This window comes from Typopeltis vanoorti, chromosome 11, assembly GCF_054136105.1.
Source record: "Typopeltis vanoorti isolate ZY-2024b chromosome 11, IOZ_Tvanoo_1.0, whole genome shotgun sequence".
NCBI classification, from domain to species: domain Eukaryota; kingdom Metazoa; phylum Arthropoda; class Arachnida; order Uropygi; family Thelyphonidae; genus Typopeltis; species Typopeltis vanoorti.
The window spans coordinates 17617028-17634978 of record NC_143559.1 but is presented as its reverse complement, the minus strand read 5'-3'; the positions used below and the strand labels follow the sequence as shown (position 1 = coordinate 17634978).

General features: G+C 37.3%; 1 protein-coding gene across 4 annotated transcripts in view; it reads left to right on the top strand.

Moving 5' to 3' along the window:
* The window catches only part of LOC150101336 (mitochondrial 2-oxodicarboxylate carrier), a 223235-nt gene that overhangs the window by 151412 nt on the left and 53872 nt on the right, over positions 1 to 17951 (top strand). For all 4 annotated transcript variants that reach the window (XM_090400214.1, XM_090400216.1, XM_090400217.1 and 1 more), the window contains exon 7: positions 2675 to 2856. In XM_090400214.1, the coding sequence (XP_090256340.1) occupies positions 2675 to 2856 (182 nt within the window). The remainder of the gene's footprint in view (positions 1 to 2674; positions 2857 to 17951) is intronic.

Sequence of the window (17951 nt, the reverse complement as noted above, 5' to 3'; positions counted from 1 at the left end):
ACCACTTTTCTATCCTAATCTCAACAACATCTCTAATACCTTTAACTACAACTCAAAATATACAAATTGGCCTATAATTTGTTGCCTTAGCCTTATTACCCCCTTTGTGAAGTTGAACAATTTTGCCTTCCTTCCACTCCTTTGGTACTTGTGCTGTTGCAAGAATCTTGTTAAACAGGAAGGTTAAGGCTGATGCTAACTACCTGGAACATTCCTTCAAGACATATAGTGACATGTCATCAAGTCCTGTTACCTTAATGACAATTAGCTTATTTAACTCCTCATATACCTTTTTTTCTCACTCACCATTAAGTCTTCTCTTATTTCATTTTCTACACTTGAGCTTCTGATATCACACTGAGGATGAAACACCCTGATGAACTGCTCACCCGAACACTCCGATTATTATTATTATTTTCTTTACACCTCTAAGGAGTCCAGATACTTATCACGGGTGGGCACCTACTCTACAACTCTGTCTCCACCACTTCCATTCATCTCCATCATCTACACCAACACCATCTGCTGTCCACCACCACCACTGGTATTTTTTTATCTGTAAATTGCATGTGTCCTGAATTCCAATTTGTCTGTATGCTGGATGAAAAAACCAAGTTTCTAGGAGAAATAACCGTGCTACCTCCATACATAGGCCTTTTCCAATCGAAGGGTGCAGTGCACCATTATTCTTCTGCAGAAGTCACCAATCTCCCACTTTCATCCATTAACAGAATGTTACTATAATCATTCTTCCTTCTACTTGCCACATATCGAAAAAACTCCTGAGGTTTTTTTCTAGCGTGCTTTGTTAATTTCTGCTCATATTGCACTTTTGTTGTCCTTACCAACTGAGTTACTTGCCCTCAATGCAACCAATTATTACCATTATTCATCATGTGCAGCCTCCAAAGTGTCCTCTTCTTTCAGATTTAATGGTTAATCCTTTCGTTTTTCCATTTTACACTTATCTTATTCAGCCTTTTGACTTTTAGAATACATTCACACACATCGATGCTGTTATGTGTTTCTTTGTCTGTTCCTAAGCAGCATTCATTTCCTTACCGCTGAACTCCTTATTCCATACTATAGCTCCAAACTCTCTTAAGCTTGTCATAATCGCTAGCCTTCTATTTCCATATATGTATATATCCTTTTCCTTGCAGAAATCTTCGTACGACTAACCACAACTCATGTGATCACTTCATGATCACTCTCACCAACTGGAAGGAAGTGGGAAACCCCACTCACAATTACATCCTCTGATGAAATGATCAGATCTAAAATTCTTGATCCTCACATGCCCTCCTGCCTGAGATAATTTTCTCTCAAGAATTTGAGAAATTAATTTTCCTTATTCCCAAATGCTATCTCTTCATAATTAATCTCTACTGCCATAATTAAAATCACCCATAGTAATCACCCTTTCCTTCTTCACTAACCGAAGTTTTTTATACAACACTTCATCATTTCCACACTCCCTGGCCTACAGCAACATCCAACACTTTTTCAAAACCATCATCATCATCATCATCAAATTCCTGCCATGTACCCTCAAGGGGTGTACAGGATATGATAGTACTACATGAAAAAAATTACATCATTATTAATTTCCTATCTACAATTTTCCTCCAAATCAGTCTGTTACTTGTCAAGACTCCAACATTATCAGATCTTATATTTCTATCATCTAAAGCACTTTGTACCGTATCAATCCACCTATATCTTGGTCTTCCTCTGGGTCGTTTTGCTGCCAACCTGGCAGAGAACACTTGTTTTGCTAATCTTTCCTCGCCCATTCTGTTTAAGTGACCATACCACCTGAGATTAGCTCTGCTAATGCATTCCTGGATGCTGACAATGTCAAGTTCTTTCCTAATATCCTCGTTTTTAATATGATACTGCCATTGATGCCATCTGTTCACGCCTATAATCTTTCTCAGGACCCTCATATCTGTGGTCTCTAGTCTTTGGTCAAGTGTTTTACCTCTGACCCAGCTCTCAGATCCATAACTGGTATACAGCTAATTTAGTGTTCCGACTAATTTCTCTCTTATTCCATATGAATTTATTCAATTGACTTCCCACCATACCAGCTTTGCTGATTCTGTTGTCTATTTCTATATTTAATTTACCATCTTCAGTAAAAATCGTGCCTAAATAGCTGAAATGTTTTACTTGTTCCACAGGTTCTCCATTCACAACACAGTTGACATTTTCAATGATTCTGCCTATTTTCATTGTCTTTGTCTTTTTATTGCTGACCTTCATACCATATCTATTACAACAGCTATTCAATTTTGTCAGAGAACCTTGCAGACTTGTAGCGGATTTATTTAGAAGTATAACATCGTCCGCATAAAGCAAAGAGCTGACATTAACATCTCCAATTTTGATATCATGTTTAATACCACTTTCCTTCATAATGTGATCCATATAGATAATGAATAACAGAGGGGATAATGTACATCCTTGTCTCACACCAGATTTAACATTAAACCATCTTGCCACAATTTTCCTCTTTCATGTCTACCTTATGTGGACATAATTCCCTCTTTAATAATAATGTGATTTTTATAATAATAATTTTTATTGTAATAAACATGGATATATATTTCTAAGAGAACTAAATTCTGATTTGTTAATTCTGAATATTTCAACAATTTGACTTTGAAAGGATCCTGCCCTTGACCTTCTGCGGCGATTTATTATTGGATTAGGAGCAGGAATCCTTGCCTCATGTGTCAATATTCCATTTGATGTTGCTAAAAGTAGGATACAAGGTCCTCAGCCGGTCCCTGGGGAAATCAAATATGAAAAATGCTTCAAGACTTTAAGCACTGTCTATACTGAAGAAGGGTAAGCATTGATCATTTTCTGTTATTCTAGGTTGTATCATGTTCTTTACCACTGCCATATATTTTTATGATTATATTGCAATGTTTGTAAAACCATATGGTTCAGCATGAAGTCTTTCTTGTTGTCACTAAGCTTGTAATACTAAAGTCATTGAGCATTAGTGTACTCACCATCCTCCCTAGCAATGGTTTCTGCTTGCCTCTAACCCTCTACACAGAATCTGTTCTTTACTAGTTGGCTTACTATTCACTACTAAGCATTTCCTCTAAATTTAAGATGCCAAGAAATTATATTCCTGGTCCAATCCTTCATCCAAGTGTAAGCAAACAAAGTTTGTGCCTGAAGTATTTTCAGGACTAGGGCAACTTGTATATGTTCTGCATTACTTCAACCTTGGTATCACCTCTGGATCTGGCTCTCACTGATGAGACCTCAACAGGGGTCGAAACTGGTCTGGGTAGTGACCCTTACCATAATGCTTAGCATTATACATGTCCGTAAGAATATGTGCTTTGCAATATGGGATGGCAGGGCAGGTGATGTGAGGTCATTGGCTTTTATATACCAGTTGCCCTAGTCCTGAAAATACTTCAGGTACAAACTTTGTTTGCTTACACTTGGCATCTTGGATAAAGGATTTGACCAGGAATATAATTTCTTGGCATCTTTAATTTATAGTACAACCAAGTGGAAAAACTTCCAATAAGCATTTCTTCAGCTTCCAGAGTTTTCCTCCAGTATTTTGAATAATATTTGGGTACATGTTTGTATGGTGGATCTTCCATAAATAAGCTGCTGTTGCTGGAAAGATGTAATGTTGGCAGATAGTGAACAAAAAAATCATGTCATAAAAATATTAATTTCAGACAAATTATGGAGACTACAACCTGTTAGAAATATTTAATTTCCCGACATTTCGCCTTTATATTAAGGTCATCATCTGGAGTGCACGCGCGCGCACACACACACACACACACACACACACACTTGGTAACCCTAATATACAGTATCCGTATCCCCAAGTTAAAAAATTAATTATATATATATATATATATATATATATATATATATATATATATATATATATATATATACAGAGACAAGCTATATCACATTTCACACAATATGCCAAAGAGACAATGATTTGATCAATGATTAATTTACTGGCCTGATCTCTAGGGAAAAAAATAAAAATAAAATAACTAAATCAAAGCCTAATTCTATTCATAACATCAAGAACAATTTCATATAGATAGTTTTATTACAGAAAGTGGTGTCCTATTTTAACATGAGAGTTGTTATATTAGAGTTAAGATCCTGGATTACCTACAGTCCTATTTATAATTAACTCTTAGGCAGAATGGTTATGTGGATAGAATATGTGCCTTCCATATTCTTTGGATTTTTAGATCATCATTTTGCTAAGATTAGGGTGGTTGATAAGAATTTCACAGGCCTCCTTAAATTTACATTCATACTACTTTTTGGTGTGATGTAAATCACATCATTTTGGATGAATTTTACAATGAGGACAGTAGTCTTGTTATAAAAATTTGTTTTCATTTCACAATAAAGTTACAGGGGAGATGGAATAAACCATGATGTTACTAGACTTTGCTGTGGTATTTGGACAAAATACAGAATGGAAGGTATTATATAAACTGGAGCACTTGCTAATGGATAATAGTTAACAGCATAGATAAAAGGGTAGATGACTACAAAGTATGTCAGAAAGTACTGTAGGGGATAGAACTTACAGAATTGAGGGTAAGGGTAACCAATGGTGTTAAAGTTAAGGGATATTACATCCCATATCGTTATAGGCTAAGAAATGATATGGGATGTAATATCCCTTAACTTAAACAAGTCATATGTCGCCGAATAATAATTTATTAGGACACCTCTCGGCAATACTCATAGAAGGGTTGTAAGGTCTGTTCACTACAAACTTGGTATTAACTAGGTCTACTTACTCACTGATGAGACCACAATAAAGGTTGAAACTGGTCTGGGTAGTGACCTTCTCTCATAATGTAGAACAGTAATACAGCTCCTAGGAGCTAAGTTCACATTATGGGTAAATATCAAGAATAGTGATCGGTGCTTGCTCCACCTTTGACATGAGTTGCCTCAGCTTGCACTACCTTAAGGGTCAGTTGCTGTGTATCCAGGTATTTGCTTACGCTTGGAATCGCCGAACTTTATATAGTTTCTACTATATTTGGCACAAAACTCTTTGAGTTTCTTATTCAGCTAAGAAACGATATGGGATGTAATATGAGATGTAATATCCCTTAACTTAAACAAGTCATATGTCGCCGAATTGAAGCCTTTGGCTATTCATATATCTAACCATCTTCCTGTACTTCCTTCAGTTCTAACTGCTGACTTACAACTCAAATAAAAACAAGTATCGCTTGATATAATGTCCCATTGACACCATATAACTGTAGCATTCTGAATAGCTTTTTTCTTGGTGCCTTGTCATATGCCTTTTCCAGATCTACAAAACTTTAATACAGATCTTTGTTATATTTCCATGATTTCTCAACTATTTGTCGTAAAGTGAAAATCTGATCCTGACAACCTGTATTTGGCCTGAATCCATCTTGTTCATCACGAAGCCTTTCTTCCGCAATCTTTCTGAACCGTTTCTCAAGTATACTTGTGTAAATCTGAGTGTTCCTGGTAAGGAACACTCAGTAAAGAAATACCTCTATAATTTTCACATTCAGTTTTATTTCCCTTTTTTTTATGTATGGGTACTATGAAAGCTCTACTCCAATCATCCAGAATTCGTCCTCTGTCCAGACCTTCTGAACTATGCAGTGCAGCCATTGTAAGACTTTTATACCTCCATACTTAAGCATTTATGGTTGAATATCATCTACTCCTGCTGCCTTTCCACATTAAGTATGGAGGTATAAAAGTCTTGCAATGTATTCCTGACTGCATGCCTGTTGACTATTTTTTACTACTGTGCTATCACTGCTTGTTTCATTTAGCAATTTTTCTAAGTAATTACTCCATACTTCAAGGATATTTTTTTCACCAGTTTTCATGTCACCTTTATCATCTCTAATTCCTTTTACAGCACTCTTTCTTCCATTTCTGAGCTTCTTCAACAACCCTTGAAGGTGGCAAGAATATCTTGCCACCTTCTTGATATTTATTTTCTACGTTCTTACCAGAGTCTTCCCATGACTTTTCTTTAGCTAGTTTTACACAGTGTTTAGCTTTCTTACATTTGTCTCTGCTCTAAGAGCACAATCTGACTTATTTGCCAGGAACTATTGATATGCTTTCTTCTTTTCCTTCACTGCATCTTTAACTTCCTGTGTCCACCATGGAGTTCTGATTTTTCTATCCTTGCAGACAACCTCACTACATGCCTCTCTGGCTGAATCAATCAATGTTTTCTTAAGGGCTTGCCACTGAATCTCCAAGATTTGGTTCCTGGTTCCTGTTCTCAAACTCTTTCATTTTTTCTTGAATAATGTTTGTGTATTTTAGTCTACAGTTCACATCTGAGAGCTGCTCAACTTTTATTTGCTTTAAAACACTCTCTAAGATGTGAATAGGAGAGATGAGTTAAAGGCATACTAGCTGGTAAAGGAATATAATAGAAGAGATATAGGTGGAATCTTTTAGCATATATCATAGGAGGAAGAGAACAAGACTTCATCCATAGAAATTGAGTAGGAGAGTGGTTATCAAGGGATATGAGCCAAAATCTTCTCTTTGCTGAGTGGTGTTCAGCTGGAATGCATTGCCTATAGGTTTGCATTTATGAACAAGTTTACTAGTGAATGAGTTGAGTGGACCAGCTAGCTTGTAGTCCTCTAATTTATATATATACTAGAGCACAACTAGAGTTTGTGATAGACACATACTATTTTATTGAGCATAACAGATTATAAAAGAAGTAAACTTCAATAACACAAATGATGATTATCATCATTTGTGTATATCAGCATACATCGCTGAATGCTGTTTGGCAATATGTGTTAAAGATAATTAGATTATAAAATTAGCATACCCCAGTAACAATGCTAACAGTAACATACCTCAATAAATCTGCTTCACAGTACAGGTGCTAAATGAATTTTAAATAATTTTAATGAACTGCTATATTATTATAAATTAATAAAACTTTTTACAAGCCATAACTAGTGCCATCCTAATGGTAATTAGTGCTGTATAGATTACACATTCTAATGACATTAACAAAGGGGTACACTAAAACAGTCCTTCATCGGCATGAGCATGCCGTGTTGATAGTGCTGAATTGCCTGTTAAATTATCTTATTGATCAACAAAGTTTGGTGATGTTCATCTAGATTATTTTCAGTATAGAATCATATTTTTGTGATTTTTTTATGGAGATTATCCAGTATACATTTTTGATGTTTTTGTTTATTATTATGTGATCCATCCATGGAATCTGAGAACTCATTGTAGGCAGCCCCTATACTGTCTACCCACATAATTCACCATCCACATTACACAATCATCATCAACCAATATGCAATACTTTTTCTGTTGAATATGTTTTTTCTTGGCACATTTTGCAAGACAAAAACCCAAGTTTCCCAGAAAAATCATTGCTAACTTTGTATGAGATCAGGTAACTTACTTTCAATTAGAGATAGATGTTGAAAGTTTTACCACTTTGTTATACTATAAATTAAAGATGCCAAGAAATTATATTCTTGGTTTAATCCTTTGTCCAAGTGTAAGCAAACAAAGTTTGCTCATGAAGTAACTTCATGAGCAAACAAAGTTTGCTCATGAACAAACATAGAGGACATAAACAAACATAAACAAACAATAGAGGAAAAATAAACATAAACAAACATAGAGGACAATGCCTTCACATCACTTGCCTAAGTATACCATAATGCAAAACACATATCCTTACAGACATGTACAATGCTATGCATTATACATGTCCGACAGTTATCAATGGGAATTTTGGACCAATCTTCTTTACTGGTCCAAAATTCCCTATAACAGTTCATGAGATCCTGGACTATTATGGGGCAGATGTTGCTTGACCTCATCTGATGCTCCAGTTCATCCCACAGATGTTCAATAGGGTTGAGATTGGGGCTCTGTGGAAGCTAGTCAAGTGTGACGATGCTCATGTCCACAACCATGCAGTTACAGCAGCAGGTTTATGACACAGTGCTAAAAGTCTTGCTAAAAGAGACAATAGTGCACTGTGTCATAAGCCTGCTGCTGTTTATAAGAAACACAGTAGGAAGCACTGCATTGTCCAGAATGTTCAGATACCTCTTGAAATTCAATGTTTGTAGTACCACAGAGTCTGAGGCCAAACCAAGAAAGAACAGGACCATACCATCACACCACCACCTCCGAAGTTCATAGTTGGGAGTTATGTACTCTGGTAAGAGCCATTAACCGGGCACCCATCCATCTGCTCAGTCGAAGGTGTAGTTCAAAGAGTGTGCATATTGGGATGTGGAAGCTTGGAAAGCTTCCACATCCCAATATGCACACCCTTGGCACCACTGAAGACAATACTGCATGATGGTTCAGGTAATGCAGGACTTGCACACTGCGGTCCTACCATGAAAACTCATGTTGTGAGCCTTGGTTCTGAATTGTTTTGTGCAAATTTGTGGGTTTTTACATATTATCCTTTGAAGCACCCTATGGTCACATCCGGCGAGTGTGGTGGGTCATCCATTGTCGGCAGCACTTGCAGTTGATTCCCTGTACTTCCGTCTCAGTATGGTATCACTGATTGTTGATCTGGGATGGCCTTGTCAACAGTTTGCCAAAGAGATAGGCTTGCAACATGGTATCCTATCACAATGTTTCTTTTAAAATACATCTGTTCTCTTCTTGCAGCCATTTCACCTGGACACAGTTGTACTGACTTAGCAGCATCATATTTCTCCAATTTATACTGCTACAAACATGTGACTCATTACATGGGACGATGTACTTTCCCATTGGAGTATCTGTTGACTTCTTTCCAATATCTGCTCCACACATGAAAGATAACAAGATCTATAGCATATCAGTGCCATATGTGGGTCTTTATGTATTAAAGGGGGGGGGATGCACTTTTTGTAATTATAGATCTCTAGATAATTGTTCTGTTGTTTTGGTTCTTGTCTTAACATCTTGCATGTAAGATACATACTGAAAGCCAGTAATTTCATAGTTGCATTTAGTTCCAGTATATAAGAACTTCTACTCAGATTGCCGAATCTTCTCAAAAAAAACCAGGACTGCACAAGATATATCATGCATTCAGATTTAATAAAATGCCTTACAGGTAAGTTGGGAAAAATTAATGAAACAGAATGCAAATATGCCAAAAAAGGATATGGTATATCTGGATTAACCTTCTGTGTTACAAAAAGAAAAAAAAAAAAGGATTATGCTATTTTGAGTAAAACAGAAAATCCTAGAACACTCAAAACTTAAAAGCAGAGATGATGCACAAGCTCATCTAATGCAGTAATTAATCTCAACCAAATGTAAGTCACCCTTTATAAAAAAAAATAAAAAAGTTTTGAGATAAAGGATATGGGATATGAAGCACATTATGTTCATCAAATCATTAACAAATATGCCACTTGAAATCTTATATGCATATTACATGTGGTTCAATGTCTGTAATTAATTGAACCAGCGAGCCAAATAGGTCTAGATTACTATGCTCACATCTAGAGATCTAGTCAATGAGACTTGCAGGGCATGAAATAATAATAGAAAGAGAGAGCAGGTAAAAAAAAAATTATATCAGGAGTGCAGAACATGTGAAGAGGATAGGCTGAAGACATAATCTGTAGTTTTGTGGAAAGGACAAAGAGGTGATATGATTGAGACGTTTAAGCTGTTGAGAGGTATTTACCATATTGACACTGGGAAGATTTTCATATAATAGAATGAGAGGAAGTAACAAGGACAATAAGCCATCCCTATAGCAAAAAGATTTTTGCATGAAGAGTGCTCAGAGTTAGCAATAGGGAATGTATTGCCTGAGAGTGCAGACAGCAAATGAGTTTCAGGAATGGTTTGATAGGCTTTGTGTTGGGTAAGGGGGGGGGGCTTCCCATGATGAGTCTTATGACTCCACGGAGGCCTAGAATAACAGTAATAATAAGGGATATTGAAGTATTAGTGAATATGTGTTTGGGGATTGTCATTATAGAATGGGTGGCCTGTGGTGTGTGTGTGTGGGGGGGGGGGGTAATTAAGTATGACGAAATACATGGAATAAATCATGTGGCATGGGTAGGACTGGTTATAGACCTAAAATTGAACTGCTGTATTTATTTACAAAGTGCCAGGGGCATCAGAAATAAGACAGATTGACTAGCATATTTTTTTTTGTTTTGTAAAACAATAGGTACCAGTAAGCATTCTCTGCTAGCAGGAAACATCAAAAATTAAAAGAATACTGCATCCATATGTCATGTTTTGCTGTTTGTTGGATGAGGATAATATCCTGACAGGAATAGAAATGAAAGGATACAATGTTTTTTGTGAGGAGAGAAAGGACAACAAAGGGCAGGGAGGAAAGAGAGTTTCTAATGATAGCAGAGGAAGTATTATTATTATTACGGGCAACTCCAGGGAGTCCTTAGACTCATCGAGGGAGGCCCCAAATCATGTTCATCACAACTATTCGACATTCATACAGTATCTATCATACCTTGCCTTAAACTCATTCACTGTCACAGCACCCACCACAAACCCTGGCAGCCCATTCCACTCATTTACCATTCTAAAAGTAAAGAACCCAGCTCTAACACCCTTACTAAACACACTCTTGCCCAGCTTCCATGGATCCTAGTCCTCCCACAACCAGCCCTGTTCTTAAAAATATCTTCTGAATTAATTTTATAGAAACCCTTCAGTAATTTGAATGTCTCAATCATATCTCCCCTCCTCCGTCCATCAACGAATTTTTGCAACCCACAAATCCTCAACCTGTTCTCATAAGGTTCATTCCACAGACCTGCTATCATCTTGATCACTCGCCTCTGGATCCTCTCAACCTCCTCCCCATCAAGAAGAAACCTACGTGACCAAATCTGGGCGCAGTAGTCGAGATGGGGTCTTATCAAGGCTCGATACAGAGGAACAATAACATGCTTGTCTCTGCTTGTCAACGTATTCTTCAGCAACCAAGTGATTTGATGAGCTGATTTGGCCACTTTCGCAATATGCCCCCTAAACTTCAACTCCTTATCCACCAACACTCCCAAATCTCGTGCCTCATCAATTTCCTGGAGTACAGTTCCACCAATGTAGTAAACTGCTGCTAATCTTTTCACCCCAAAATGTATAACCTTACATTTTGCCACATTAAATTGACATCCATTCTCCTTAGCCCAGACCTCCAATCTATCCAAATCATCCTGCAAAATTTTGACATCATCTGCATTCACTATTGCTCTACCCAACTTTGCATCATCCGCAAACAAATGAACTGTTCCTCTCAGATCCTTTCCTATATCATTAATGAACAAATTAAACAGCAGTGGTCCAAGAACAGATCCTTGTAGCACACCACTAGTCACAGGCTGTCTTGTGGACTCTACTCCTGAATAAACCACTCTCTGATATCTCTCCGTCAACCACCCTCCTATCCATCTCACCAACCCTATATCCATCCTCAAATGCTGCAATTTACTGATTAGAATTCCATGTGGTATCCTGTCAAAGGCCTTAGCAAGGTCCAGTAGAATCACTGTAAACCCGTTACCCTTATTCAGTTCAGCCGTCACTGTGTTATAATACGTGAGCAAGTTACTGAGGCATGACCTACCCTTCACAAAACCATGCTGCCCCCGATACAGTATCCTATTTTCATATATCCAATCTTGTATTTTCCTCTTGACTATTTTCTCCAAGACCTTGATAATGATTCCTGTTATGCTGATTGGCCAGTAATTTTCAACAGCAGCCTTGGAACCACCTTTATGCAGCGGAACTATTTTCCCCTCTTTCCACCCCTTGGGACTGACCCAGACCCGAGGCTCAAATTAAACAAAATGGTCAAGGGCACTGACAATTCTTTAGCCGCTTCTCGTACGACACGAGCTGGTATACCATCCAATCCCACAGATGTATTGACATTGTGGTTCTCTAATAGACTATTTACTTCTACTTCATTCATCATGATTCCAGTATAAGCTGTTGGTTCTTCTATTCCTGCAATGTCACCACCTGGATGATATACTCTTGCAAAGTGCTCGCTCAGTAATTCCACTATATCGACTGATTCGGTTACCTCCCTACCCTCAGCTATGCTGAGGGTAGGGAGGTAATCTATGCTGGAGATCTATGGTGGAGAAGTTTTACAGAGAATAGTGGGAAATCAGGAGAGAACCAGAGGTCATCCCTGGAAACTGTATAAAGAGGGTGTGAGTAGGGGAGTGAGAGTCAGGTTTTTTTTTCGTGCAGAATTGTGAATGATTGGAATGCCTTGCCTGAGAATGTGGTGTCTGCAAAGAGTTTGAATGTGTTTAAAACATGGTATGATGAGCTGTGTGTGTGATAAAAGGACTTCCCAGATGAGTCTTTGACTCCATGAGGTCTTGGGGTGGTAATAATAATAATAAGTGATCAAGAGAAGGGTGAATTGTTATAGGTGATTTTAATTATTTTTAATATTTAATGAATTTTAATTTAATTTTAAATTAAATTAGATTTCCATTAGTTTAATATTTCCAGTAATATTGATTGGAATGAAGAGATAGCATTTGGGGATAAACAGTATGAATTTCTTTAGTTCTTGAAAAACAGCTATCTGAACTCACATGTAATGACAAGGTTATTATAAGATGTCATTAATCTAAATGGATGGCTATCATTGAAGTCTTCAAAGAATCAAATAATTCTAAATTTGACTGGTGAATCAAGTAACTTGGTATATAAATAAAGTTAGTTACTGGTGCCTATTTATTTATATTTACCCACATTAATATGCAAGTGCTTTTTTTTTTCTTTTTTTCTTTTTTTGCCAATTTTTAAGCCTATATAGTCAACTCTCACTTTTTAGAACAAAAGATATAATTTATTATAATGAATTTTCTTTAAAACAGCATTGTTACTATGGGACTTTGACTGGGAATATTCAGTAGCTTATTATAGTAATGAGAGCACATCTAATATATTGCACAGTGAGTTATAACACTTAACTCCCTCATTTTTATGGAGAGGAATGGCTGTGTGTGTTTAATAATTAGATTAAGGGAGGGAATTAGTCTTTAATAATTGTAAAACTGTAAACAGTGGAGATCAAAATAGTCAGCATGCATATTTTTAGGTTTGGAAAAGTCAGAAGGTTGGATCATTGAACTTCATTGCACCAATTGCATTGTTGTGTTTGTAGAAGATTCATGATAAATAATTATTGAATTCCAGCTTTAATATGAAGTTGTGCAATATATAAAACTACATTTGGGTCTCCATGTTCACAGGAGTTATGTATAAGAACTACTCGAGAAAGCTTGAAATTCTACAAAAATCCATACTCTTGCCCAAATATCCCAAGATGTTTTCCACATATACGTAAACACTTACACAACCATTACAATTAGCAAAAAAAGTTTTAAAGGTATTTAAAGATTTAATGGTGTTTTACAATAATGAGCAATACTTTAGATCCATGTTTTGAAAATACTATATCAAAATTTTATTACATAGTTAAGAACAAGGGATACATTAGGGTATTCATCGCAGGATTCAGTACTCCTTGACAGTAGGGGGTTTGAGAAGTTGAAGAAAAAGCAGGAGTGGCTGACATTGAGTTCTGTTTTGGGGTATGAGGACTTTCAGGTGTCAATGTAGAAGTTGTCTTTTTTCAGCAATATTGTGATGAAAAGCTGCTGCTGCTTCTTTTGTTTTGAACTTACTGAACATATTATGATAGGTTTCATGGTATAAAAAGAACACAGATGGTTAAGAAAATAACTATTTATTAACTTAGGCTAATATTTTGCTGGTAATATATCCAGCATCTTCAGAGCACACAACACAAAGTTTGTTACAAAGGCAAGACAACCACAATCCAGTGTAACAGTGGGGACAGTATAAGTGATTGCAGCGTGCAACACAAGACTAAAGTCCTAATATGGGGCGCCATATAGGTTAAAAAAAAAAAAAAAAAATCAAAGTTTTGAAATAGTAGTCCAAATGATAAAAAATAAAAGTAATAAATATTAATTTGGTCTTAGGATGACTGTCTCCCAAATCTTTGGTAGATTTATACAGCCATACTTGTTAAGGTTTGGGGTATGTTTCAAGGCTTCTGTTGATTCCAGGAACAACCTCTCTGACTTGTAGAAGCTTCTGTGCATTACTTTTGTTTCTTTCCAATTGATCCTGTGTGTAGGGGTATCCAAAGCATGGTCTGCCAGACCCGAATTACCATAGCGAAAGTGTCGGATATATTTTTTGTGTTCACTGAGGCGGATGTCCACATTTCTTCCTGTCTATCCATAGTAGGCTTGATGGCAAGAACAGGGCACTTCATAGACACCAGGATGTGATAAAGGAGTGCATTTGTCCTTAGGTGAACGGATGAGAGTTGCTAATTTTTTATAAGGTTTAAATACTGTGCTTAATTGGTGTTTGTTAAGCACCCTAGATATCTTTTCAGATGTGCCTTTAATGTATGGGATGGTGATTGTTTTGTTGTAGTCTTCTGTGGTAGATAGGGGGGATTTATGGGTAGCATTTAGTATGTTATCTATTTTACGGGGATTATAACCATTGTTTAAGAAGGTTTGACGTAGGTGAGAAAGTTCAGCAGTGAGAGCAATGTCTTTGGAACAGATTGCTCTAGTTCTATGGGTTAGTGTTTTTAAGATACCATATTGTTGAGAAGGGTGGTGGTGTAATTGTTTGTGTAAGTATCTCCCTGTATGTGTGGGTTTTCTGTAAACAGAAAATGATAAGGAACCTTCCGGAAGATGTGTGATCAGTGTGTTTAAGAAAGGCAGGCAGTCATTGGCTTCTGGTTCCATTGTAAAGTGGATTTTAGGATGCTGGCTATTTAGATGCACTAAAAATGTATTCAATGTGTCTGGGCCATGTGGCCAAATGGCAAACTTTGTGTTGTGTGCTTTGAAGATGCTGGATATATTACCAGCGAAATATTAGCCTAAGTTAATAAATAGTTATTTTCTTAACCATCTGTGTTCTTTTTATACCGTGAAACCTATCATAACATGTCTGACGAACACATAAGCCTATCCATGCTTACTGAACATAGTTGTATAGTTCGTCCACCGATTAGAGATCCTTTGACACTTCTGCGCATCTTAGAAAAAGGAGAATCCATTATGATAATAGGGTAATCAGTCCATATTGTGAGATGAGTTGTTACCGTCGGAAAATTAACTTCTCTTTTATGATTATTGTAGTTAACTATGTTGCTTGTATAACAGTTGGAAAATTTTACCTATAAAGCACGTGATTTCGCTTGTTGGCGACCAATTCGGACGTCCTTCATTTCTTTCTTCCCTTCAGCATGAATCGACTATTCTTGGAAAGACGTGAAGAAGGGACCTACAAACGGTGGGCGAACTATATATGGTGTTAAAACATCATTGAGGCTTTCATTGAACTTCATTGCACCAATCACATTGTTGTGTTTGTAGAAGAAGCCCACAAGGCAGTTGGCACCATATACTGCCTGTGCTGGGTTTTTCACAAGTCGAACTTCTCTTGGTGTGGTTCTTCCTCAACTTCATCCTCAAAGTTGAAACGAACAGCTCCTCGAGGTTATCACCCAGTGTTGTTGCTTTTCTAAATTAAATCATCTATATGGTCTTTCTCTGTTTCTAAGGCCTCTAAAACCTACACCTTTATTTTCCTGGCCAACTCCTTTATTTCTGCAGTGGTTTTCTTGTGATTTGTAGTTTGTCTGGATTGAAGTCATACATGACTTCTGGCCACAAATTCTTCCAACAGGCTTTTACATCCTTGTTGTTGATGTCATCTAGCATATATTTTATTAGGATGAAACTACCATCTGTGGTGAAGTCTCCTTCCAAAACTGAATAACATTGTTGTTTCTGTTCATAGCCTCACCAATTCAGTTCATACACCCCTTCATGTAGTTGGCCTTGAAGGCTTCGATTATCCCCTGGTCGAGCAGCTGGATAAGGGAGATAGTGTTTTTTTTTGGGGGGAGGGGGGTTGAAAGACCACCTCTACATTTCCATTTGCATAGTCTTGGGTATCCAGCACAAGGAGGACTTTAAATGGAAGCCCTTTTGCCTTCTTCAAGAGGAATACCATCCAAGGATGGTATTCCTTGACTCTGGGGATGAAGCAGCAGTGGAACCAGCTTAAGAAACGGTTCTTCACTGTCCAGGCTTTTGCGTTCCACATGTAGTATATTCTTGTTATTAGCTTGGATTCTGCACATTGTAAATTAGGCTGAGCTTTTAAATATTGCTAGTTGGCAGCAATGCCTGCTGTATTGTTATTATTATTATTATTATTATTATTATTTGTCACCTCCAGGGAGTTCAAAGACTCATCAAGGGAGGGCATCCACTCTACAACTCTACTTCCACTACTCACAATCCACCAACTGACCGCAACTACACCAACGGGATCTACCGCCGATCATCACCACCACTAGTATTTCCACAGACAATCACAAACATCCATGCCCACGGCAGGATTCAAGCCCGCAGCCTCTTGACTGGAGAGCAGACACACTAACCACTCAGCCAGCCTGTTGCCAGCAAGAAGTACAACAATGTATTGTGTTGTGCTTGAATTCTGGGGCCTTCTGCTCAGTGCTATATAGGTGTGCTGAGGCATCTTCTTGCAGAGTAATGTCATCTCATCAGCATTGAAAACATGTTCTGGTTTATATCCTTCTCCTCGATGAGCTTCGTGGTTGCACTCGTAGGCCTTAGCAGCTCCATGATCATCTGATGCAGACCTATATGTATCTTGACATTTCAAAGTGAATAATGCCTCTTGAATTTCTGAAACTAGCCTTTGCTGGCAATGAAAGCGATTTCCACAGCGCTGCTGCTGGTCCAGAGGGTTTGCCACTTAAATCTGTTGTAAAGAATGAGGGCCTTAACAGAAATCATACCAGTGTTCACAGGCAAGATTTTCTTATGATGATTTTCACTCCAAATGAACAATACATCCTTCACTTTTAACATCAAATACATAAGCTGTGTATTTAGCAGTAAGAATTCCATCTATTCCTCTGATCTCGGTTTCTTGTTTCCTTAAGTTGGTGGATTGAGTGGTGGAGACAGAGAGTTGTAGAGTAGGTGCCCTCCTGCGATGAGTCCCTTGGACTCCCTGGAGGTGTTACATATTAATAATAATGTATTATATGGTACTTTTGTTGATACAGAACATGCATATTATGGCCACATATATGTGCCCTTCTAAACATTTATCTAGAATCCAAACTCTCTCATTCAAAGTCATCACCTTTTATGCTTTGGTCCACTAGATGTACTTCATTTTGAGTAGCCTAACATGGACACACATACAATACACAAAGGTCACAAGCTGTCGTATTTGGTTGATGCTCACTGCAAGACTGAAGACAGTTGGTTTCACAACCCCCCAAAGAGAAAACATGAATCCACAAATACAGATCCTGCAAATGTGGAGACGAATGCAATGTTTTATTATTATAAACATTATACATGATTTTAATAATTGTAATATACAGGGTGTTCGGGATAAATTTGACAGTTTCGTAAGGAAAAAGAAAATCTTCTTTGTATCTATTAAATTTAATGAATTGACAAAAAAACATTACAGGCAGAGTTAATTACAATACTATCAACAAGATTTACTCAAAATAACCACCATTAGCATCGATCACAGCTTCAATTCTGCTTCGGAACCTCGAACAAGCTGATGCTACAGTCTCCCTGGGAAGGGCCGCAAAAACTGTTTTAATTTTATCTATTAACTGGGCTTTTGTATTACTGGAAGTGCGATTGGTGTCTTTTTCAACTGCGCCCCATACAAAATAATCCATGGGGTTAAGGTCTGGGGAGTTTGGAGGCCAAACATTTGGACTGGTGAAGTCGTAGAAATTTTCA